Raw genomic sequence first — 23,373 nt, forward strand, 5'->3', positions numbered from 1 at the left:
CTTGGCGCTCTCTCCTAGGCCAACGAGGTGACAGACAGCGCATACATGGGTTCCGAGAGCACCTACAGTGAGTGTGAGACCTTCACTGACGAGGACACAAGCACCCTGGTGCACCCTGAGCTGCAAGCCGAAGGGGATGCCGACAGCGCCGGTGGCTCAGCTGTGCCCTCCGAGTGCCTGGACGCCATGGAGGAGCCTGGCCACGGCGCCTTGCTACTGCTCCCAGGGAGGTCAGTACCCTGCCCCTGCACAGCACAAGCATTGGTTGCAAGACACCAACCGAGTGGCTGTGCCCGAAGGGCAGATTGGGTTTGTGGACGGGTTGGTGTCAGAGAGCTATGCAGTCATTGTGGGATGAGCCCATGCTCGTTGTGGCCCTGAGCCGGCTCCCAGCCCCCACGGACCTCCCTGCCTGGAGGTGCTCCTCCTGCTGGCCGCAGATGACCCTGGCTAGACATGTTGCACAACTTCCTTGGCTGTAGAGAGAAACCTGATCCTGGATTTCTCACCCAAGTTCTTAGAAACCAGGGCAGGACACCATATTCAGGGCACATCTCCCAGCAGGATCTTAGAACCCACTTGTCTTTATTGCACCCCTGCCCAGATCTGTTTTCCGCCCTCCCCGCCCCTGCTCCAGGCGTCCCCCTGTGATTGAAGACCAGCGAGGGGAGAGGGCAGGGTCCGACAGGTTCTGGGTGGCAGTTTGCCTCTGCTGCGTGGGAAGCCATCATACTTAGCTGCTTTGGAAGTGGTTTGGTTTTATTTTGTTTTGCCTGTTTTATTTGATTTCACTTTTTGTTTGGCCCTCACAGAGTTTTTGTTTTTTTTCTCTTTAACTGAAGTATGGCATACTGGCCTGTGAGTGCAGCCGTCATAGGTATACGGACCCGCCAGCAGCCTCACAGGCGCCCTCTGCCTGGCGCTTAGGAAGAGTAACTACCCAGTGGCGCCTGGGTGGCTCATTCTTGATTTCTGCTCAGGTCTTACTCTCACAGTCCATGGGGTCAAGCCCCGCATTGGGCTCCATGCTGACCGTGCAGAGCCTGCTGGGGATTTTCTCTCTCCCTCTCTCTCTTCCCCTCTCCTACTCATGTGTGCACACACTCTCTCTCAAAATAAATAAATAAACTTAAAAAAGTAACCACACAGGATTGTAGCCTTGTTACACCTGGCTGCTTTTGCTTCATGTTGTGGCTGTTGCGGTTCATCCAAATTTTTGTATAGTTGTCAGTTACTTGTTTTCATTATTACTAGAGTTTTCCGCTGTATGAATGTGCTGCAGCTTTTTATTTTAATTCATTGTTGGTGGCCATTTGGGTCGGGTTTACAGCTTTGGTTCTGTGAACAAAGTTCCTATAAACACCACGTGTCTCGTGGCCTGTTTGTACCCAGGAGTGGGACAGTGCTGCATGTGCGTGTTGGGCTGTGAGGCTCCCCCACCAACTGCAGTCCTCACAGGTACAGATGGGGCTTCTCGTAGTTACCCGCCTGCCAGCCACCTGCGGGGCTCTGGTCACTCCCCGTCCTCCACAGCGCCTGGGCTGCGCTGCTTTCTCATGTTCCTTCTCCAGAGGGCACGGAGCTCAGTGTTGGTGTGGGATATTCTTAGTCGCATTTCCTTGGTGAGTGCCTTTTCTTGCGTTTAATGCCCATTTGGTGAAGATCCTTTTTTGTGAAGTGCTTGTTCAAGTCTTTTGCCCCACTTATTTATTGCAGGGATCTGCAAACTTTTTCTGTAAAAGGCCAGATAATAAATACTTTCTGGTTTGCAAGCTGTATAGTCTCAGCAGCCAAGTTCTGCTGTGAAGTGGAAAGTGGCACAGCTCGTGTCTGTGTCCCATTCCTACTTTCCCGAAACAGGCCATGGATGGGATTTGGCTTCTCCTGATCTGTTGGGTTGTCTTTTTCTTACTGATTTGTAGGAATTCTGTATATATTTTAGATATGAGTGCTTTCTCTGGGATGTGTATAACAGGGATGTGTTTCCTACTCTGTAGGTTGCCTTTGCACTTTCCTGCTAGTGTCTTTGAGGAACATGTGTTTTTAATCTTACTGTGGCCCAGTTCATCCATTCCTATTTTGTGGCTAGCACCTCTGTATTGTTCTAAAAACCTTTGCTTACTGAGGCGCCTGGTGGTTCAGTCAGTTAAGTGTCTGACTTTGGCTCGGGTCATGATCTCATGGTTCCTGGATTTAAGCCCCACGTTGGGTTCTTGCTGACAGCTCGGAGCCTGGAGCCTGCTTTGGAGTCTGTGTCTCCCTCTCTGCCCCTCCCCCATTACATTCGTGCTCGTTCTCTGTCTCTCTCTCAAAACAAACATTAAAAAAAAAAAAAAGAAATCTTTGCTTACTTCACACAACTATGATGTTTACTTTGTTTCACCTCTGTGTTCAGATCTGTAATCTCCCCATAACTGACTTTTTGTGTGTGGTGTGAGATAGGGGTCATCTCCCAAATGGGTATCCATTCGATTCAGCCTCAGTTTTGAAAAGATTCCTCCTTCCCTCACTGTCTGGTGTCACCTTGGTCCTGCGAGGTGAGGTGGCTGAGTGTGTGGAGCTGTGTCTGGACCGTGCACTCTGTTCTGTCCATTCTCAGATCAGTACCACATAGTCTTGGACCCCAGCGTGTTGTAGATTGCACTGTCTGTGTAAGTCCTCCAGCCTTGTTCTTCAAGGCTGCAAGGCTGTGTTGGTGCTTTTTGGCCCTTTGGCCTTTCCATGTGGGTTTTAGAATCAGCTTGTTGGTTTCAGGACAGAGGCATTCGCTGGGATTTGGGTTAGGGTTGTGTTCATTATAGATGAATTTGGGGAGAATCAACATCTTCACATTGTCAGATCTTCAGTCTTTGAATATAGTATCTCTGTCCACGTATCTGAATTTCAATGCATTTATGTATATGCCTCAGGATGATGAGAAGTGAGATCGTCCCCATCTCAGTTTACTCAGGTTTCCTTGTTCCTGAAAGCGAGTGTGTGTAAGACCACGGGATTTGTTCTGAGTGGCTTCAGGACTGCTCTGTGGGCACGTGCATTTCTGGGTGGGCAGTGGGCGCGTGCTCCGAGGGTTGAGCAGCCGTGATGGTCTTGGGGGCGTGCACAGGGACCCATTTCTGTCCCTGACTCTGCCTGTGAGACCCTCACTTGGTTCCCCGAGGCCCCTTTCCCCTTTGGAAAGGGGCAGCTCTCAGATTCGTGTGCCCGTTAGTGGTGATGAGCTTAATCCAACCCTGGTGGAGGTGCTGGTGGAGCCACAGCTGTTTCCTGTCGTCCCTGGTGAAGCGCTGGGCCTCCCAGCACTGGCTCAGCTTCTGCCAGCCTCCGGCGGTGCCAGGGCACCTAGTGCTCTGGAAGCTCTGGAAAGCGGGTGTGCAGGAGTGACCTCTCTCTCAGAAGGTTGGGTGCTAGCAAACCCTTCACCTTCCCTGCTTGGAATCCTGCTGTTCTGAACTCCACATCCCAGCAGACGTCTGCGCGCACACTCTCCAGCAGCTGTGTGAAGACAGCAGCTGCTGGTAGGGGCACAGGTGCATTTGCAGGAGACGCGCTGAAGTGTATGGTGAACTCCCGGTTTCCAATAGTTGTTACAGAATAAAGAATAAAGAGTCTTGCTTCTGAAATGATGATATTTGGGATATGTTAAAATATGTTGTTAAAATCAATCTCACCTGTTCATTTATTTCTTTCTAATGTGGCTACTACAATGTTTGAACCCAAGCCTGTGGCTAGTAGCACATCTCTGCTGGAAGGTGCCATCACAACATCGGTTCTGGAGCCACCAGTCACAGTGCGCTGCTTTTGTGTTGCCTTTGCAGATCCCACCTGCACAGCCAGTCCGTCGTCACGGTGATAGGTGGCGAGGAGCATTTTGAGGACTATGGTGAGGGCAGTGAGGCAGAGCTGTCCCTGGAGACCCTCTGCAATGGGGAGCATGACTGCAGAGACCCCGCTTTCCTCACCCCCAGGTAATGCAGCCCTGCACTGCCCTGGCATATGTGTGTGTGTGCACGCGTGTGAGGGAACGTGTGCATGCATGTATGCCAGAGAACATGTGTGCATGTATGCACATATGTGGGAGAACATGAATGTGTGACTATCCGTATGAACACATGTGAGACCATGTGTGTGTTTCCGTGCACACATGTGTGAGACCACGTGTGCGTATGTGAGAGAACATGTATGCATGTATTGGCATACACGCGCGAGAGAGCGTGTATGCGTGTCCACGTGTACACACGTGTGGAAGACCATCGCGTGTACACGTGTGGGAACATGTACATGTGTGTACACATGTGAGAGAGACCACATGTACATTATATATCTGTGTGCACGTGTGAGAGAACGTGTGTGTACGCGTGTGAGAGAAAACACCTGTGTGTCTGCGTGTACATGTGTGTGAGAACATACGTGTATGTATCCGTGCGTACACGTGCGTGTGAGAGAGAACATTTACGGTCTACTCAGCGATTTCAAGTACATGATACCGTGTAGTTACCACGTTCTACGTTCGAGCCTTAGACCTTACTCCTCTTGCAGCTGCACGTTTGTACCCTTTGATCAGCCTCTGCGGGGGCTTTAACATCGCAAGTGATTCTTTGGATTCATGCCCAAATTGTCTGGAACATTTCTGCATGAGTAGGCCGAGGTGCTAGGTCTAAAGGGTGAGACCTTCGCTCATGGAGTAGATCCTCTCCAGCCCACCTTTCTCTTAGGGCTCTGCGTGTGTCCAAACAAGGGGCCTGTGGACCTGGCAGTCTTTTGCTGGTGACTGGCCCATCTGAGGACGTGCCTGCCTGTGCCGGCGAGGTCCTGCCTGGCTCAGCGGCTGCTCTGCGCCAGTCGCGGATCCGCTTGGCGCCAGGTTCCTCAAACCCTCTCTATTTGCCGACAGCGGAAGCCGAGTATCTCTGAACCTGCAACCGTGAGGCCCTTCTTTTGCCGAGACCGTTGCCCTGGCCCAGAGGACCTGCGGCCCGGGAGAGGGCCTCTGTGGCGAGCCTCTGGGAGTTGGTGTGAGCGAAATATGTCCGTGGTTTTAGCAGCTTTTCTTTCCACGTGCGTGTTCGTGGTGGTGTGAGGCAGAGGCCAAGGACTGGACGCTGCTAACCCCGTGTCTGTCTAGTTGGGGAGTCTTTCTGGTCTGCTCATCTGTGCCTCCCAGCCAGCCTTTTCACTATTTTCTGTCTCAGGTGTAACTTCTGCGCTACCACTAATATTTCCCTTCAACCTGTCTTCACGTGGAACTTCCAAACCAGCTTCCAAAAGCCAGCAGGTCCTAATGTCTCAAGGACATCACTGCCTTCCTGCTTTCATCTTCCTGTAGTGGGTGTCCCGCCAGTGCTCTGAAAGTCCATTTAAATTAGATCACAGGGAGGAAAACAGAATCTTGAGTTATTTTATTTAGCCAATTAATTTATTTTTGAGAAAGAGAGCGGGTGCATGTACAGGGCGGGAGCACAGAGAGAGGGAGAGAGAACCCCAAGCAGGCTCCATGCTCAGCACAGAGCCCGATGCTCAGTCTTAGGACCGTGGCATCATGACCTGAGCCAAAGTCAAGACTCAGACGCTCAACCTACTGGAGCTACCTAGGTGCCCCTGAATCCTGAGTTTTTAATGAAGGCCTTAAAAATGACAGAATTGTGTTGGTGATCATCATCCATGCATAATTCTGACACTGGTGGGCTTTAGAGCAGCGAGTAAAGGAGCTGCAGTACAGTAAGTTAAGCCCCACCTGGAGACGTGTGCTTTGCTCTCACACTGGTGTGTTTTTGACAAAGGACAAGGCAGCAGCATCTCCAGTCATTTCGCTTCTTGTTAAAGAAGAGTTTGTGTTTTACAATGAAGCCCATGGGCTACCTATTTCCTCTGAGCACCTGACCAGGAAGGAGCAGATGTGTGGCCAGCTGGTGTGTGTCACCGGTCCTAGAGGTGATGCTTGAGGGAGGTGGGCTCACAGCAGTCTAAAAGCAAGAGCCAGAATGTTCCATAGCCTGACACAGTGCTTTTGTCCAGCCCCTCTGTGGGGTCACAGATAACCTGACGGGTCCTCGCTGTCTTCTGAACTGACACTTCTCGTCTTTCTAGCACTGATCCGCTTGCCGCAAAGCTGCACAGCATCCTCACTGATGAGGCTTTTGAGTTTTACTGTAGCCAGTGCCACAAACAAATCAACCGCCTTGAGGATCTTTCTGCTCGCCTGAACGATCTTGAAAAGAATAGGTAACTGACTAGTGCCTGGCCTTGCTCTGTTCAAGTGGGAGGGAGACTGCAGTTACCCACAGCTCCTGCTAGTGGGTCTGGCTGGAGGCGCTGCTCTCTCGGTCTGGGCTGAACCGCAGCCCGGAGGCAGGACCCCTCCCCTGCCTCCCCCCCCACCCCAACCCTGCATGTGCTGAGCGTCTGCCCTCCTCGCCCTGTGCATGTGCCACCCTGGGTGTGTGCTGCAGCCTGAGCCACTGCTTCTGTTCCCAAGGGAGGAGACTCCCTTCCCATGCTGTGTGTCCTGGGAGAGGGAACCCAACCTAGGAAAGAGAGTCTGCACCCGGAAAGAGATACATGTTTCATTTTACTAAAAGGTATCTATAACTGGGAGTCACATGAAAGAGCTTTGGGAAATTTAAAGTGAGATTTGGTCTTTAAAAAAAACACATTCGTAACAGCTTTCAGGAGTATATGTTTACATCCCGTGAGCTCTTCCTTGAACTTATTACTTTATGTTGTTGGGGTTTTTTTTCCTCTATATGTTGTTTCTTTAAAGTTTTTTTATTTTTTTAAATATATTTTTAAAAATGTTTGTTAGTTTATTGTGAGAGAGAGTGAGCACATGCACTCAAGCAGGAGAGAGGCAGAGAGAGGGGGAGAGAGAATCCCAAGCAGGCTCCACACTGCCAGCACAGAGCCTGTGTGGGGCTTGAACCCACAAACCATGAGATCATGACCTGAGCTGAAGTCACGAGTCAGATGCTGAACCGACCGAGCCACCCAAGTGCCCTTAAGATTTTTATTTTTAAGTAATCTCTACACCCAGGGTGCCAACTTTGCTACCCTGTTTTTAAAATAAGCAGCCGGGACCCAGCATGTGCCTGCTGCTCCCTGGCCTTGGTCATCCCCGGTCTGTCCCTCCTCCCCGTCTCCCAGTTCTGGTTTGTGTCAGAGTGTTAGCCTCCCTCTCAGCCATCTGTACCCAGCCCTACTCAGGTTGGAGCTCCAGAAGGAGACCGTTCCTTTTGCTGGATCCCCACAACTTCACACCCTCCAGTTAAAGAAAACATGTTTGAGTAGCTTGCCCATATTGATGTCCATGGAGCATATTGTTGATTTAGGCCCCAGGCCAGCAGAGTTGGTGAGTGACCCACAAAGAGCTCTCACACTGGGCAGGAAGGGATGGTTTGTGCTGGTCAGCGGTGTGGGCTCCCAGGCGGCAGTCTCAAGTGGCTGTCTGAAAAAGAGGGGACATGGCTGGTGGGAGGTTACATAAAATGTGGCAGAAGGGCAAGCCATCCTGACAGCTTCAGCCTGTTTAGAGTGGTCTTTTTTTTTTTTTTTTTTTAACGTTTTTTTAATTTATTTTTGAGACAGAGAGAGACAGAGCATGAGCAGGGAAGGGGCAGAGAGAGAGGGAGACACAGAATCGGAAGCAGTCTCCAGGCTCTGAGCCATCAGCCCAGAGCCTGACGCGGGGCTTGAACTCACGGACCGCGAGATCATGACCTGAGCTGAAGTCAGACGCTTAACCGACTGAGCCACCCAGGCGCCCCTGGAGTAGTCTTCTAAAAATTCCTCCTCTGTCTTGAGGAGCCTGTCCCCTTAGGGCCTCAGCCCAGGGCAGCTCGGTCTTCCTGGTGGGTCCCCGTGGCTGAGAGCCCTGCTGTGCTCCTGACCGGCCTCCAGTTCCAGCTCAGGACATCTGATGTCTTCACCCCTTTTTCTTACGTTCTGTGCAGTACTCACCACACAGACTGCAATCCAGCAAATGCCCAGTTGGGTGGAGAAGATTCTTTGTGGCCAGTCAGAAGCCTCAGGGGAGTCTGGGAGGAGGTCCCAGCAGTACCGATGAGAACCTAGCCTTCCAGGGAGACTTGGGGGAACTGTGGCAACTAGGGATTTCAAAGACCCACTGGGCTCTTCCGTAGGGAAAACTAGTCTTCTTTTCTTGTATGTGGTTAGCTGGGTGTTCAGTGCTCCGGGAAGGTCCCTCCACCCGACTGGTGCGGGGTCACCTGTCTTTCCCAAATGGAGACTGCTGTCCTGCTAAGTGGGTTTGAGTACAGGAATGCCATCTCTGTTCTTGAGAGTAAGCATGAAGACGTGTCTCATCTCTCATTTCTGAAGACTTTTGATGCAGAAGTGATCTTTTGCCGTGTTGAGAACCTGCCGCATAACGGCCAGGGTCGCCTCTCTTAGGGTCCGCTTTTGAGAGAGGGAGTCTGGGATGTGGCTAAGTGTGGCCGGCAAGTCCAGTGGGGCCTTCTGTCCAGTCTGAGCCATTCCCTGAGAAAGACCCTACCAAGGTGGGTTCATGTGCCATTAAAATTGTTATTCTCATCAAGACACAACTGTCAGGAAAGTTGTCCTGAACACTGAAGTTAAGGAGATCTAAATCTTGCTTGTTGGTTTCCAAGAAATTCTCAAAATAAATGTATTCGGTTATGGTTTGTGGATGATGAAAGGTGATTTAGTCCCAACTGTGTTTGGAAGCTTTGATGTCATTTATATTTTCTACCCAGTGAACCTCGGAATGTGCCCACAGTGATCATACTTTCCAGGTACTTACAGCCTGTATGAAAACAATTCATTTTGTAGAAATTAAGAAGAATACTAAGAAGAAGTTAAGAGTAATAAGGTCTGTTTACAAATTATAAACCTCAAAACTGGACTGGCAGTGCAGCCCCTGAATAAGTAAACCGAGTCTGTCTTGTCCCATCAGCCTCAGGAAGTCCCCAGGATATTAGGGTGACATATGTGGTGTGAGTCGGGGCCCTGCCAGGAGAGGGGACACACAGGAGTGGGCGTGAGGAGTGTGATGAGTGAGTAGCCCCAAAGGGATGGAGCGATGAGGGCCCCGCGGGAACAGCAGCTGTGAAGAGGCCAGGCGGCGGGTGTCACCCTGACGGCACACCAGTGGAATTTGCTGGGAATTTACCTTCTAGAAGTTGATGGAAATCTGCCCTCCGGCCTGTACCGGAGGCGCTCCATGACAGAACTGCCCGGGGAGGCTCTGGCCCCTGGGGAAGCTGCCAGGCAGGATCTGGGGTGAGCCCCACCAGTGTCTCTCAGAAGCTAGGTGTAGCCGAGGACACATGGGGACCCTCCCACGAGGGCCCTCTGCAGCACCCTCTGCTGGCAGAGCACGGCAAAGGAAGACTGGGAAAACCGCCCCGATCCTTTTCCACAGAGTAAGTGGGGAGGAAGAGTCTGGAAGTGGGCGGCCGTAAATTGGTAACTGACACAGTGCAGGTTTTTCTGCCCGAACTGTGCGGAATCGCAGGCGTGTCTCGGACGAGCAAGCTGAAGGGAGACGCCATGGGTCTGGTTCCTGGCGTGGGAGACGAGGGTTGTCCTTGTGTTGGAAGAGGGCGTGTATCTTCTCGTGGGCTGAGGCCGGTAGCTTAGCAGTTACATTTGAAAATAAAACTCGGACTTCAGAAATGAGAGGTAAGGTAAGTTTGGCCTTTTTTGCCACCTCAGAGGATTCTGTCAGCCGGACGATGGGTCCCAAGGCGGCAGTGGGAAGGGCTTCCAGATCACTGCCCAGGCACATGAGGTTTCAGTGCCTGAGTTAAAGTTCCAGTCCGAACTTTGCTGTCACAAACAGGCTTACGTCACATTTCATGTGGGGCCTCTGACGGCCAAGTGATTGGAGGGTAAGCGTTTGGCACGTGGCACTCGTGCAGCCCACCGGTGGGTGTGGTGCTGGGCTCGGCCTCGGAGCTAAGGTCTGGTCGAGGCTCCATCTGGGACCTCTGGGAGTGGGAAAACGTGACTTGGCGAGGCCCTGGGACTGTCCCCTGTGTCCCTGAATGTTTTGCTGAGCAGGCCTTTCTGTGTATGGCGCTGGTCTCGGCGGGTGCTGCATGCTTGTGAACATGCCCCATCCCCGTATCTCTTCAGCCTGAATTTCCTGTTTCCTCCCCTTCCTCCCTGTTCTCTGACACGATTTTCCTGTTTATTTTGATTTTGCACAGTCCAGCGAAGCGGCTCTCCAGCAGGAAGGTGGCAAGGTAGGAGACCCTTGGTTATTTACGGAGATGTTCAGAAATGTATCATTAATCATAGCTCTTTAAAACGTGTTTAGAAAATAGTATCTTCCAAGATAAGTTTTTAAAACTTTTGGAAGTCACCTCTCATGGTTTGGGACTGAACATAATTCTTGGGGATGGGTTCTGAAACCAGTTTCCACCGCCACGCCACGATCAGACCCTGGTTTGTGACAGGGAGGTCTGTGCTGAAAGCTTCCGGCATTGTGCCCATCTTACCAAGTCTTCTCAGAAATGTCCTCAGGCGGCCCTTGGCATCCCCACGTGTCATGTCTGCTGTAAGGTAGCCCACGGTGTTATCCGCGAGGGTCGTGGCGGAGTCCTGGTCTGGGTCGGCCTCCTTCAGATGCTCTGCCCTTCACGCCCACGCTGGCTCTCCAAGGTGAGAAGAGGGTGGAGGCGAGCCAAATGCCAAGTTTCTGAAGAACACACTCTTGTGGCCATTTCTCCACCTCCCAGCTTTGGGTCTGCCTGTCGGCTTCCTGCGTAAGAGGTGGCAGCACGCACAAGTACCCTGTGCCCCCCAGGACTGGCTCACCAGTTTTCACCGGGCTTGTCTGATGCCAGCGTTTCTCACAGGAAGCCATGGAATGCTCATTTACTTCCTTTCTCCGACAGTCGCCGCTTCTGGACTCAGTGATGGCTGTGATATTGCCACTTGCCTCACCTTCTCGCCGCACCCCTGCCCCCCCTGCCCAGCTAGGGCCTCTGCCCTCTGCATGGGCACCACGGCTGTGGGCGGTAGCACTGTGGTCCCCAGCCTGCGCTAAGTGTGTGTTTCAGGGCTGGGGTCATGCTGCTCCCTGAACCCGTCTCCCTTCTTTTATCTACGTGTTTTTTGTTCGGCATATCTTGTAGCTTCTTTAGAAAAGAGGTGTCCAGGAGATACATTTTTGAGACCTTGCTGGATACTTGACTCCCGTGTGTGACTTCATACAGAATTTGAGGTTGGGAGCCCCTCCTCTGAGGAGCTGTGCACACACCGCCCAGTACCTCCCAGCGCTAGGGCTGCTGCCAGGGCCCTGAGGCTTTCACGTTTTCTTCGCAGCTTTCTCCCTGGAAGCTGAATTTTCAGGTGTTTTCTCTATCCCTGAAGTTTAGAAACTTTGTGATAAGTCTCATGAGTCCTTCCTATTAATTATGCTGGACAGAATGATAGACCGTTTAGGTCTGGGAGTCTCCACCCCTTGGTCCCGTGGACCTTTCTTAGGCTGTTGGATAGCTTCATCCATCCCCCATCCTCCCTCTGGAACCTCCTTGCTGCCCCGTGTGCCTCTGCTCTGGTTCCTCCTGGGACAGCCACAGCGTTTTCTCCGTGTCTCTTCCCCATGTCCTGGTCCGGGCCGTCTTTCTAGAGACTTTTCCCTCACAACTGGGGCTGCTGCTGTCCGTGCTGCTGTGGTTGCTTACAGCTGGCAGGTGGCCTCTGGCCCACGTGTGGTGTGGATAGGCCTCGGGCCGGCTGGTGTCCCGGAAGGGGATCTGTGTTGGGCCCGTGTGTGCGGCTCTCCTCCTCTGTAAGGGTGTGGTTTGGAGCCACTCCTGTGTGGTCTCAGGTGCTGGGCCTCCCTGGGTTCTCCAGAGGGACGGGCCGGCTGCCAGCGCCTCCCTGGCTGGCCGCAGCCCTCCTACCCACTTCCAGCGTGGGCACCTTTTCTCTGGTACGGCCTAGTCTCTTCTTTGCCCTTGGCGTGGGAACCTCCTGTGTTTCTTTTTCTAGTGTCTTAGGGGTTTAGCGGAAGCAGAGGTGAAGGTTGTCAACCCTTTTCTGCACTTGTTCTCACCAACCCCCTTGTAGAGGAGCATCGAGACTCCAGGGAACATAACGTGTAGTCCAAACTACACGTTTGTTACAAGTTTGCCATTGCTTTCCTCCTCCCCACCATGTTCCACCCCAGACGGCCTACAGATGGTGACAGGAAAGAAGGTAAAAGCTCTCCCCCCCAGCCTCCTGCATCCAGGATGTGGACAGGCCCTGGGGTCCCTGGGCCCGTGCTACCTCAGCTCTTAGTCTCTCTCTGCCTGCTCCTTTGAAATACCCTCCGAGAATTTGATCTTTCCTTCACAGATACCACTTGGTATGAAAAAGTCTAGTCTGCGACTGTTTATAGTTTGGTTCACAAACAGCATATTTACAGTCTACACACGCAGACGCACACACGCACACACGATTTTAATCTGCCATTTTACGCTTCAAACCACCACTAGAATTCAAAGGAAAACTCAGTCACAGGTGCTTTCGCTGTTCACATTGTCTCAACCCTTTGCATGTGGCACTGGACCGTGTGGTTTGGAACCTCCAGCTCTGGCCTCTGAGACCTGGCTGTGTGCCTGGCCTAGATGGAAGTGGTTCTGGGGTCAGTGTGCATACAAGGACCCAGAGGAACCCGCACACAGCACAGCCGACCTCAGGACGGGGCAGCACCAGCGGGATGGCCATAGGGCTGACGGCTGCCATGCACAGAAGGCACCCTTGGGGTGCATCAGGCATCTCCCACAGCCGCCCTCTCCTGGTGGGTCTCCTGCGTGGTGGTGGATTTAGATAAACAAGGCCTAAAGGGGCCACACGGTGAGGCCACATATTAGGAACCCATGTTGGGGCCAAAGTCATGGAGGGGTATTTAAACACAGCAGTTGGACAAAAACAGGATGGCCCTTTGGGTTTAGCACCCTTCAGGGAATCAGATGAAATCCACAGAAAGGTGCTCAGTGTCCCACCCAGGACACCTCCGCTGGACTTCTTATCCCCAGGGGTGAAGATGTCCTCCTTTTGTGTTCCCCTTAGAACATATCTGGAAACAGATTTAAGGAATGTATCAGCTCAGTAAGTGCTAAAAACGAAATAGAATTTCATGCCTTTGATAACGTAGAAATCTTCAGTGTAGTTTTTAATAGCATTTTATTGAATTCTTATCCTGTGTTGTGTCCTTAAAAGGAGCTGTTTATTTATACAACCTCATTTACACCTCATAATAGCTCGTGATCCCCATTTTATAGGAGAGTAAGGCTCAGAGAGGTAAGTGGCTTTCTCAAGGCCACACAGCTCTGAGCATCAGGCTACTGAGTTTGGAGCCTGGGTCAGCGTGGGTAGACTTGCTGCCGGGACTCTGTGCAAATGGTTGAGAGTTTTAAGTGCAGGTAAATTAAGCTGATACAGTGTCACCCAGTGAGACTGCCTCTGGGGTGACTGTGAACATAGTTTGCTGAGCACCTGCTAGGGCGCCAGTGGCTGGGGAACGAAGGAGGGCCTCTGAGGGTACTGAGGGCGCTTCTGCAGGTCCACCTGGCGTGGTCCACAGTGCGGGGCTGTGCCCGCAGGGGTGCTTGCGTCTGCGCCCGCAGGGGTGCTTGCGTCTGCGCGTCTTCCCAAGCTTGACCCCGGGAGAAACTCCACGTGCGGCCCTGAAAGAGACCCCTGGTCTCTTGCTGTTACTGCCACGTAAGGAGTGTGTTTGAAAACCAGGTAGCAAGAGTGCATGTGGGTGATGCCGCATGCAGAAGGTATGATCCCGAATTAATGTTTCACGGGCCTGTGGCCGAGAGGAGATTAGTTCATATCAGAGAGAGGAATGAAGTCGTGTTTTATTACCTGAGGACAAAGTACCCTCATCCATTAGCTTCCCAGGAAGGCGGCCAGGACGTCAGGTTCCAAAGAGCAGCGGGGCTATCCTGTGGCCCTTGGGTGGCTGTGTCCTGCCGGGACCCCCTTTGGTGGAAGCCTGGGCCCGTGGTGCTGGCTTCTGGTGTTCAGCCCAACAGATGCTCATGTTTATAGAGCTAGTGACTTTTCCTTGCTGTGCTCTGCTAAAGGACCTTTTCTGGACTGGGCTATTGTTTCTTCTCCACAGGTACTTGCACCAGTCAGGGGCCCTGACGGTGGAGGCCCTACAGGACCCTGCCCCAGACCCTGTGGAGGGCATGGAAGAGGACATTGCTGATAAGGTAGGCCCTGGACCACCTGCAGATGGCACAGCCAGGTCTGAGGACATGCGACGGTGCTGCCGCCTTGGGATGCAGGCCATGCTGGGGTGGGGGGGTGCCAGCCTCATCAGAGGCCCCAGTGACTGTGCAGTGGAAGGAGCGTTTCCCGTTGTGCATGGAGAGGCCGGTTGTCAGCCGTATCTGTCTTTGGGCCCATCTGGCTGCACCGACGCGCAGGGACTCTGTTCCCCTGGCTCCTGGAGGCAGAATCTGGGGGTGCTCGAGGTTTCAGGGTGGTGACCACAGAGCCAGACAACGTGTGGAGTCAGAGTTCCCAGAGAGTCCGTGTGGGGGGTTCCTTGGGGCAGGACAGCCATGCTGTGGAAGCGACCCCAGGTTTCTCAAGGGCCAGCTCAGCCAGAAATGAGGAGGAGTGGCACAATACCCGCAGCTCTTCCCGGGTCCCTGCTTGCTTCCTCCATGAGCTGGACGGACCTCGGTCCCACCCAGTGGACACCGCCTCCTGATTCTGAAGCCCCTATGTCACTCCCGAGGTCGTCTTCCTGGAGAAACGAGTGTCGGAGCTGGAGAAGGACACGGCTGCCAGCGGGGAGCAGCACAGCCGGCTGCGGCAGGAGAACCTCCAGCTCGTGCACAGGTGAGGAGGGCGTCCGTGGCCCTGGCTGCCTGTCCGCGTGTGACCCCGCAACCCCCTTGCTGCCACGATGTGGCTCACACGTGGAAGTGCCCCTCCACCAGCCACCGGGATCCAGGTCAGGGGATGGTGCCAGCGGCCTCCCGAGCGCGGTTCCCACTTAGTGCTGCCCCCGCCCCCGGCGTGTGTCCGGCCCCAGGGGAGACCAAAGGGAGGCACCAGCTCACGTCTCAGAAGTATGGCAGCCAGCACCCAAGCTGCCTGCGCAGGGTGTCCAGGAGAGGCTGGCAGAGGCAGAGGTCGCATGTGGAGAGTCATGGAACTCTCTGGTAGGGTCCCCGATGTGTGTCCCTGTTTCCGAGAACCTGTCCTGGCCCAGATATGCCTGGAGATGGGCTTGCTGCTCTGTGACTGTTGCTGTGCTTGGTACACCCGTATCGTCCCCTCTACCGTGTCCTGTGAGGCAGATGCCACCTAATGTGCCATCTCGCAGGCGAGGACACTGAGGCACAGGCCATTGTCAGAGCCAGCCAGTGGGGCCAGGAAGGGTAGGGCCTCCAGAGCTCCTGCACTGGGGAGCTGGACCCACCCTGGAGCACGCGGGCTCTTGCAGGGATGGGAGGAGAGCGGGAGCCACCGGCAGACGGGATGCACAGTCTGGCTCAGCTGGGCATCCGTGCTGACCTCCCCCACCGTTGTTTTGTCTGCATTTTGGAACCACTCCTGCCATGTAGCCTCACACCCAGTATAAGGGAAGACGTGTCTCCTGCAGCATGGGTTTGGCTCAGGAGCGTCAGCTTCCTGGGCTGTGCCTGCATGCAGCTGGGTGTCACGGGGACACAAACGGAATTGTGGGGACGAGACAGTGTGGGGAGGCCCTGGAGACAGGGGGAAGGCTGGAGGCTCTTTCCTCACCGGGCGGCCTGGACCTGGGCCCAGGCCTGAGCCTGGCTCTGCCACACATTCTGTGATCTCAGGCTCCTCTGAGTAGGTGTTGTGAGTGTTCCCGATGGCAGGACACAGGCCCACGTGCACTCACGGCTCCAGGGGATGCTTGGCCCCTGCCGTGATATGTTCATCCTGGAAGGCACTGACCTTCCCCACCCGTCCTCCGGTCTCCTCTTTGGATGCTGAGAATTAGAACGAGTCGTGTTACTGCACGCATACTCCGTATGTCACTTTAACAGTAGAAACAGGTTCCCTATGTAGTCGAGGGCCTGGGCTAGGCAGCTGCACGCCTTCCAGGCTCTCACGGGAGGGTCTGCCCGTGGCCTTGCTGCAGAGCTGGGTGGGGTCAGCACGCTCGTGGAGGGGCTTGGTTCCAGTGCTGCACAGAGCATCTGCCACATCTCTGGAGGCGCGTGTTCTCCCTCCTTGTTCGCGTCCAGAGGGACATGGATGGGCCACCGCACTCATTTCTCAAGCTGACCGGTGAGGCTTCATTTGATCTGATGACACTTATCAGTTATCCACGTATGGAGTGGAAAGTCCACGTGCTGTGCCCCGGGGCTTGCCACGTCCAAACCTGTGGTATTTCTTTAGGTGTTGACTGAGCTCTCCTAAAAACAGCATGCTTCTGCTGCCTTTCCCGCCATCCCAGCGACCCCACCCCATGCAGGTTCTGGTGCTCAGCTTCGTACTTTCTGGATCACCACCCCGGATGATCACCTGGGGCGGGCGGAGAGAAGCAGGTTCTGTGAGGGCTCGTGTGTCTGCAACGTGCGTGTCCGCTGCCAGTGTGACTGGGTCTGGAGTTGTTCCAAAGCAGGGGTCCCCGGGACCTGGCAGGCAGGCTCTGGGCCTTCTGACCACACTGTGACTGCAAGCCTGGCGCTCCTGTTCTTCCTGCCCTCTGTGGGGTCTGAGTTCTCTGCCTGGATGCCGGAAGGGTCTCATTTCCTGTGCTGGCACGTGGTTTCCAGCCTTTAAATCTGGAAGCTGTGCCTCCGCTTTGGGAAGGTTTCTAGAATTATTTCTCTGCACGGCTTGTTCCATTTTCTTATTCGTCTGAACTTCTGTTAATCTAACGTTAGACCTTCTGGACTTTCTCATTTTCTTTACTTTTCTATTCTCTTTGTCATTTCCGTCTTTTAAAATTCTAATATCCTTGTTTTTTTTCTTCAGCTCTCCTGTTGAATTTAAAATTTTTTCTTCTCATGTTTTTAATTTCTGAGAATCACTTTGTAAATTCCCTTCTGGTGTCCTGTTCCTGTTTCCTGGAAGCAGTGTCTTTGCTCTGAGGCCTGGGTTATAGGGCTTTCTCCTGCATGAGGTCCTTTTTCTCTGTTTGCTTTGGCCACTTTGTGTCAACACCTTTCCCATGGTGTCTGGTGATCTTGGGCTCTCCGTTCACTCTTACGTGTGAGGCACCCCAAGGAGGTTGAGAAGCCCTGTGTGCATCGACAGCTTGTGGATGTGGGCTCCATGGGCAGGGCCCCGAGCCCTTCTCTCTGGGATGGGCATTCCCTGCTTCCTGCACGTGGGCATGGTGGTCTGGGAAGGTGCCGGGGTCAGGGCCCCCATGTGCACGTTTCCTTTGTCTCAGGTTACTGCTAACACCCACCCGTGCCTCTCCCATGGGTGACCTGGGTGCTCAGCCTACAGTGTCCGTGCAGGGTGCTCCCGGGGGCGGACACCTGGTGGGCTTGTGCCCCTGGGAGGGTCTCCTGGCCACAGGCCGAGCGAGCTTCCCGAGAGCGCTGGAGACCGTCCCTGCTGTCACAACTTTGCCACCATCTCGAGGCCCCGGGTGCGGGCATGGGAGGCCGAGGCTGTCTGGGGGATACGACCCCTCCTTCAGAACCATCCTTGACCAGAGCTGTTGGGGGGTGGGGTCGTCTCTCTTTCTCTGCTGCCCCTCCTTCTCTTCGCCTTCACAGAGCCAATGCCCTTGAGGAGCAGCTGAAGGAGCAGGAGCTGAGAGCCTGTGAGATGGCGCTGGAGGAGGCGCGGAGGCACCGGGAGCTCGTGTGCAGGATGGAACGGGAGCGCAGCATCGAGGTGGAGAGCCTGCAGGCCAGGTGGGGCGTGCAGCCCCGGTGGCTGCCCCTCCCAGCACATCCGGTGTCTTAGAATAAAGCCGATGTTAGAGAAAGGGAAAGCCCGCGTGAGGAAAGCTGTAGAAGTGCTCAGTGTCACAATTCAAAGACTGACCCTACGTGGATGTCCTTCTGAGTCCGTCTCTAGTTGGGGTTCTCCTAGTCAGAACTCCAGGCCTCTTGCAGACAACTTGACGCAGTGCCTTTGTGCTGCTCCGGAGGTAGGAACCTTTGAAGAGTCAGGAAAAGTGGGGAAAACAGCGTGGGTTTGCACGCCCTGCATGAGACAGCCTGTCAAGGCCCGGGAGCAGCAGCAGCCACCACGCGGGGTATAGGCCGGACATGGCGGCACACGTGTATGGTTGTCTCTGTGAGCGGGGGGTCTTACAGCATTGGGGAGAGAGAGCCCGCGTGTCCGTCAGCGGAGAAATGCTTGAACAGGCCATCTGAGAGCTCCCCAGAGGTCCTCCCCAAGGTCAGAGAGGGCGAGGGCATCTGATGGCTCATTTCATAGCTGAGCCGGAGCCACTTCCCGAATTCGGGACACAGCAGGTGTAACTAGATGAGCGGGTTTCCAGGCTCTGCAGCCCGAGTGTCCCTCCCCCACTCCTAATGCTGGGGTGCTTTGGACTTTACTGGAGAAGAGCTCCTGTGCGTTTTTAAGAGTAGGGGTGCAGGAGGGGCTGCCTGCAGGGCTGTGCCAGCCACCTGGACACGAGGCCCCCTGGCATGTAGACACAGTGGGGTGCTGCTCTGGGTTCAGCCGGGCCCAGATTCCGGCTTCCAGAGGACAGAGAAGGGACGGGAAAATGCACCCGACACAGGACACACCCGGAAACACACCTTCACCAGGCGATCCAGGTCAGCATCACCTGTGGGGAGTCGTGAGGACTCAGACACCCGATCTGGTGACGAGAAGGGCACCTCCCCCCCAATGACCCGTCTCATCACGGGAAACACCAGATCAACCCAGCGTGAGGGACACTACCAAATAAGTGACCAGAACTGCTCAGAACTGTCAAGGCCACGAAAAGTCAGGAAAGGCCGGGAGACTGCCACAGACCCCAGGGGACAAAGCAGACGAGGCAGCGTGTGCAGTGTGGCCCAGAGACTGGAGGGCACGATTGGGAGATGACATGAAGTCCATGGTTTGATGACTAGTATACCCCGCAGGGCTGTGGTAAAGGCGCCACGTGACCACATGACGGGCAGATGCCATGCAGGAAGCAGTACTGGCCAGGCCCACAGGGACTCCACGCCATGTCTGCAACTTTTCTGTAAACCCCAAAGTATCCCCAACCCCAAGGGTATTTTTTTTAATGTTTGTTTAATTTTGAGAGAGAGAGAGAGAGAGGCGGAGCACAAGTGGGGGAGGGGCAGAGAGAGAGGGAGACACAGAATCAGAAGCAGGCTCCAGGCTCTGAGCTGTCAGCACAGAGCCAGACATGGGAGCTTGAACTCGTGAACTGTGAGATGATGACCCAAATTCGGGTGCTCCATCGACTGAGCCCCTGACCCCCCAAGTGTATTTAATAACTATCCCAGCGTAAGGGAAAGCTTGGGCCCAGAGCACTTGAGTGGTACGTAGGGTCGGAGCATCTGAGGAGGCCTCTGTGGCTCCCTAGGCAGCTCCTGGCAGGGCTGCCAAGACACTGGGTCTCCCTTGCCCCAAGGAGCCACGTTTCCTGGGTTGAAGTCCCAGCTTTGTTCTTGTGTCCCAGGCTGCAGCAGCTAGATGAGGAGAACGGAGAGCTAAGGTCCTGCACGCCGTGTCTGAAGGCCAACATTGAGCGCTTGGAGGAGGTGAGCGGTCAGTGGGGAGCACAGAGTGGGTGGAGGCCAGCGCTGTCACACGTGGATACACGGTCAGCCAGGCCGGCTCACGGGCCTGCCACCCTCTGCACCTCATGGGTCCTCTGAAGCGAGGCAGCCACACGGCCAGCCACGGGGTGTGACCAGAGGCCAGGAAGCTATGCTGCTCCGTAGCGCAAGCTGTTACCCTGGGCCCACCGGCCCCATATGGTGAGGACAAGGACAGCTCGGTCCCCGCCTGGCTTCCCAGCTTTCTCACGGATCCAAGAGTTCAGTTTAGATTAACCCGTGGTCCGAATCCAGGGATGATGTCCTCCAGGGGCTGACTCCAGCTGGACCCCTCGTGCCCTGTCCTGCAGCTGTTCACTCGAGAAGCCTCTCCTCCCCTCCTCTCCCCTCCCGGTCACATGTCCCCTGGGAAGCTCCGAACCCGGAGAACATCTAAGACCACCTGGGCTCTGACTCCCCTGAACTATTCCCTCTGGGCAGCCGTGGGTCAGATCCTGCTCTTGCATGGATCCTTTCTGCCCTGCCTCGCCTGAGGAACAGTGTCTGTGGCCTGTGCAGACACCCTGCGCCAAGAGCACCCCAGGCACACCTGCAGGCGCGGTGCTCGGGGTCAGCACTGCCCCAGGAGCACCATGCCCGGGTGATGGGATGGCTGAGACGCAGCCATTGTGGGCTGAGCCCGGGGGCCACGGAAGACTCGGGAAAGCTGTGTGGTTGGGGCAGCAGGCAGGCTTATTTCCACAGGAGAAGCAGAAGTTGCTGGATGAGATGGAAGAGTTATCCCTGCGGCTCAGTGATGAGCAGGAGAACAGGAGGAAGCTGGGGGACAGGCTGAGCCACGAGAGGCACCAGTTCCAGAGGGACAAGGAGGCAACCCAGGAGGTGAGCGTGGCACCCGGTAGGGGTGGGACCTGCTTCCCTGCGTGGGGTCCGTGCCTGTGCCCTCCACATCCTGAGACCTGCAGCCGGCGGCCATGTGGTGCTGGGCGTGAGGTGGTGTTTGGGAAGCGTGGCTGGCATTGTCCTCCCACTCGGACGTGGCGCTCAGACTGACCCAGAGGTTCTGAAGCTGAGGGCTGAGCTGGCACTTGCTGCCTCGGGTGCCCGAAGGCCTGCTCACCCTGTGGTTGCCTGCAGTTGATCGAGGACCTGCGCAAGCAGCTGGAGCACCTGCAGCTCTTCAAGCTGGAGGCCGAGCAGAGGAGGGGCCGGGGCAGCAGCATGGGTCTGCAGGAGTACAACAGCCGCACCCGCGAGAGCGAGCTGGAGCAGGAAGTCCGCAGGTTGAAGCAGGTGCGGGCAGCCACACCCCTGTATCCCTGCAGAAGCTTCCAGGATCCCAGCATGGGGCAGGGGGCACGCAGGGAGCTGGTGCCCGAGCCAGAGGCCGCTCCAGCCACTCCCCGTACGGGCTCAGCCACTAGTGGGGGCCCCCCGCCCCAGGAGCGACCCTGTCGTGTCCCCTATTCAGGATAACCGTAACCTGAAGGAGCAGAATGATGAGCTCAATGGGCAGATCATCAACCTGAGCATCCAGGGTGCCAAGAACCTCTTCTCCACGTCCTTCTCAGAGTCCCTGGCTGCGGAGATCAGCTCCGTTTCCCGAGATGAGGTAAGGCCCATCCAGGCCCGGCCACCGGGATGTGCCACAGTCTGTGCACCAACCCAGCACTGACCGCTGCTCTTCCCACAGCTCATGGATGCGATTCAGAAGCAGGAGGAGATCAACTTCCGCCTGCAGGACTACATTGACCGGATCATCGTGGCCATCATGGAGACCAACCCATCCATCCTGGAGGTCAAGTAGAGGCAAGAAGGCCCAGCTCGGTGGGCCCAGGACCCCACCCGCACCCAGGAGATGGCCACGGTGTACACACAGCCGAGACAAGCGGCTGGGCTGGGGTGCATAGAAGGGTCTGCACAGGGAAGAGGAACAGGAGCTCCAGGGCCAGGGCCCACGCAGGAGAGGGTGGGGCTGGGCCTGCTCTCTGCAGAGATGTGGGGAGCACGGCTCAGGCGAACCCCTCTGCGAGCTCCCTCTCATGTGGCACACCTCTCTGCTGCCCTACTTGTCAGGGAAGAAAGGAAGGACACGTCCCCACCGGGACACTGCCATCTGCATCTGCTCAGGGGCCCTCACCTGGATGACACAGAGGCCCCAGGACCCTCTCACCAGACGTGGTGGCGTGGGAAGGACTGTCAGGCAAGGTGGTGCACATCAGGCTCTGGCCAGGAGCTACAGGACCCCGGCTTTCCTGGGGCTGTGACTCTTGAGCTGCTCTGCCCAGCCACCCATCCAGAGAGGGCACCGCAGTCCAGCTTCAGACCCAGGGGCTCTGCAGCTGGCCACGCAGCTGTCCCCATGCCCCAAACCCTTGCTGCGGTAACGGGGCTGGGGCCGAGCCTCTGCTCCAAAATCAGGACTTGAGAGTCCCACCACATGGAGCATGCTCCCTGCACAGGGTGGGTCTCAGGGCCCCTCTGACTCCAGGTGTGGCAGCATCGTGGTGAGAAACTGCTTCCCCATGGGTGTGGTCCCCGGCCTCCTGGAGCCCTCCCCTCCCTGAGCACGTCTCAGCTGCTCTGGGTGAAGTCCCAGTCTCCCAGGCCAGAGTCCACATGTCTGGCACCACGTTTCCTCTGGGAGTTTGAAGTCGCTGAAGTGGCCATCCTTCCCCAAGCTGCATTTTGGAGGAGGCTGGGTGGTGCGGGTTCTGTAAGTACATAGACCCGGAGCAGAGAGCAAGGCCCTCCTGGCAGCTTGTGGGTTCCTTCAAGGAAGCCATTGCCTGGCTCTGTGCCACCACCACCAGGCACTGCACCACCATGGGGGCTGCTGGGCCTGCCCCCACCCTGCGCCTGAGCACTGTCCAGGAGCCTCTGGGTGCTCCAGGTGGGTCAAGACCCCACACACAGACTGGCCACTGCTGCGTGCAAGTGCGTATGTGAGGGCGTGTGTGTGTGTGCGCGTGTGTGTGTGCGTTGCCCTGTGTCCCTCCATCCTCCGTGTGGCCCACCTTCTACACTAAGATTTAAGATGTTGCCTCGTATTGTACATTTTGGGGAAAGCCTTGGGTGTAAATCAGTGTAAACTTGGAGGAGAGATTTTTCTATCATGTAGAGTAGGTATTTTTTATAGATTGAAGGTTGATCAATTTTTTAATACTTCCAAGAGAGAAAACTATCTGTGTATACACATGAAATATATATATATATATATATGTATGATAATAAATACTGGAACTCTGCTTTCCGTGCCCAGCCCTGCCCCCGTGACACAGACTTGGATCTGTTTCTGTCCATCACCCAACGGTACCGTAGCTGTAAATATGAGTTGCAGGGAGATGTTTCATGCACACACCTAGGTGTGGACTTGCACAGTGACCCTCTTTCCTTCCCCTTGAGAAAGACTTTTCAGGCAGAGCAGTGGTGACCTGGATACTAGAGGGCAAGGCCAGGACGCTCTCACCGAAGATTAAAGCTGTCTATACCCACTGAGGCCGGCTTCTTCCTCCGTGGGGTCTGAGGGCTGGGTGGGGGTGCCATGGGCCTCGCCTGGTCCCCCAATGTATTTGGGGGTTGGAGGCTTTGCGCCACGTGAGCTCAGACAGCAGGAGACCTTCTGGTCAAGCTGGCCCTTCCTGGAGGCCCCAGGGTTGCACCTCCAGTCTGGACCCCCAGC

At 55.1% G+C, this 23,373-nt stretch overlaps 1 protein-coding gene across 1 annotated transcript in view; it reads left to right on the forward strand.

Annotated features, from left to right (window-relative positions):
• The window catches only part of RAB11FIP3 (RAB11 family interacting protein 3), an 80,908-nt gene extending 57,969 nt beyond the window's left edge, over positions 1-22,939 (forward strand). Inside the window, exons 4-14 of the mRNA XM_053213414.1 lie at positions 19-230; positions 3,816-3,965; positions 10,185-10,220; positions 14,105-14,198; positions 14,732-14,835; positions 17,712-17,852; positions 19,592-19,673; positions 20,436-20,573; positions 20,829-20,984; positions 21,163-21,303; positions 21,385-22,939. Coding sequence (XP_053069389.1) covers positions 19-230; positions 3,816-3,965; positions 10,185-10,220; positions 14,105-14,198; positions 14,732-14,835; positions 17,712-17,852; positions 19,592-19,673; positions 20,436-20,573; positions 20,829-20,984; positions 21,163-21,303; positions 21,385-21,498 — 1,368 coding nt within the window. The 3' untranslated portion in view covers positions 21,499-22,939. The remainder of the gene's footprint in view (positions 1-18; positions 231-3,815; positions 3,966-10,184; positions 10,221-14,104; positions 14,199-14,731; positions 14,836-17,711; positions 17,853-19,591; positions 19,674-20,435; positions 20,574-20,828; positions 20,985-21,162; positions 21,304-21,384) is intronic.
• The last annotated feature ends 434 nt before the right edge of the window (positions 22,940-23,373 follow it).

This window comes from Acinonyx jubatus, chromosome E3 (genome assembly GCF_027475565.1).
Source record: "Acinonyx jubatus isolate Ajub_Pintada_27869175 chromosome E3, VMU_Ajub_asm_v1.0, whole genome shotgun sequence".
NCBI classification, from domain to species: Eukaryota; Metazoa; Chordata; class Mammalia; order Carnivora; family Felidae; genus Acinonyx; species Acinonyx jubatus.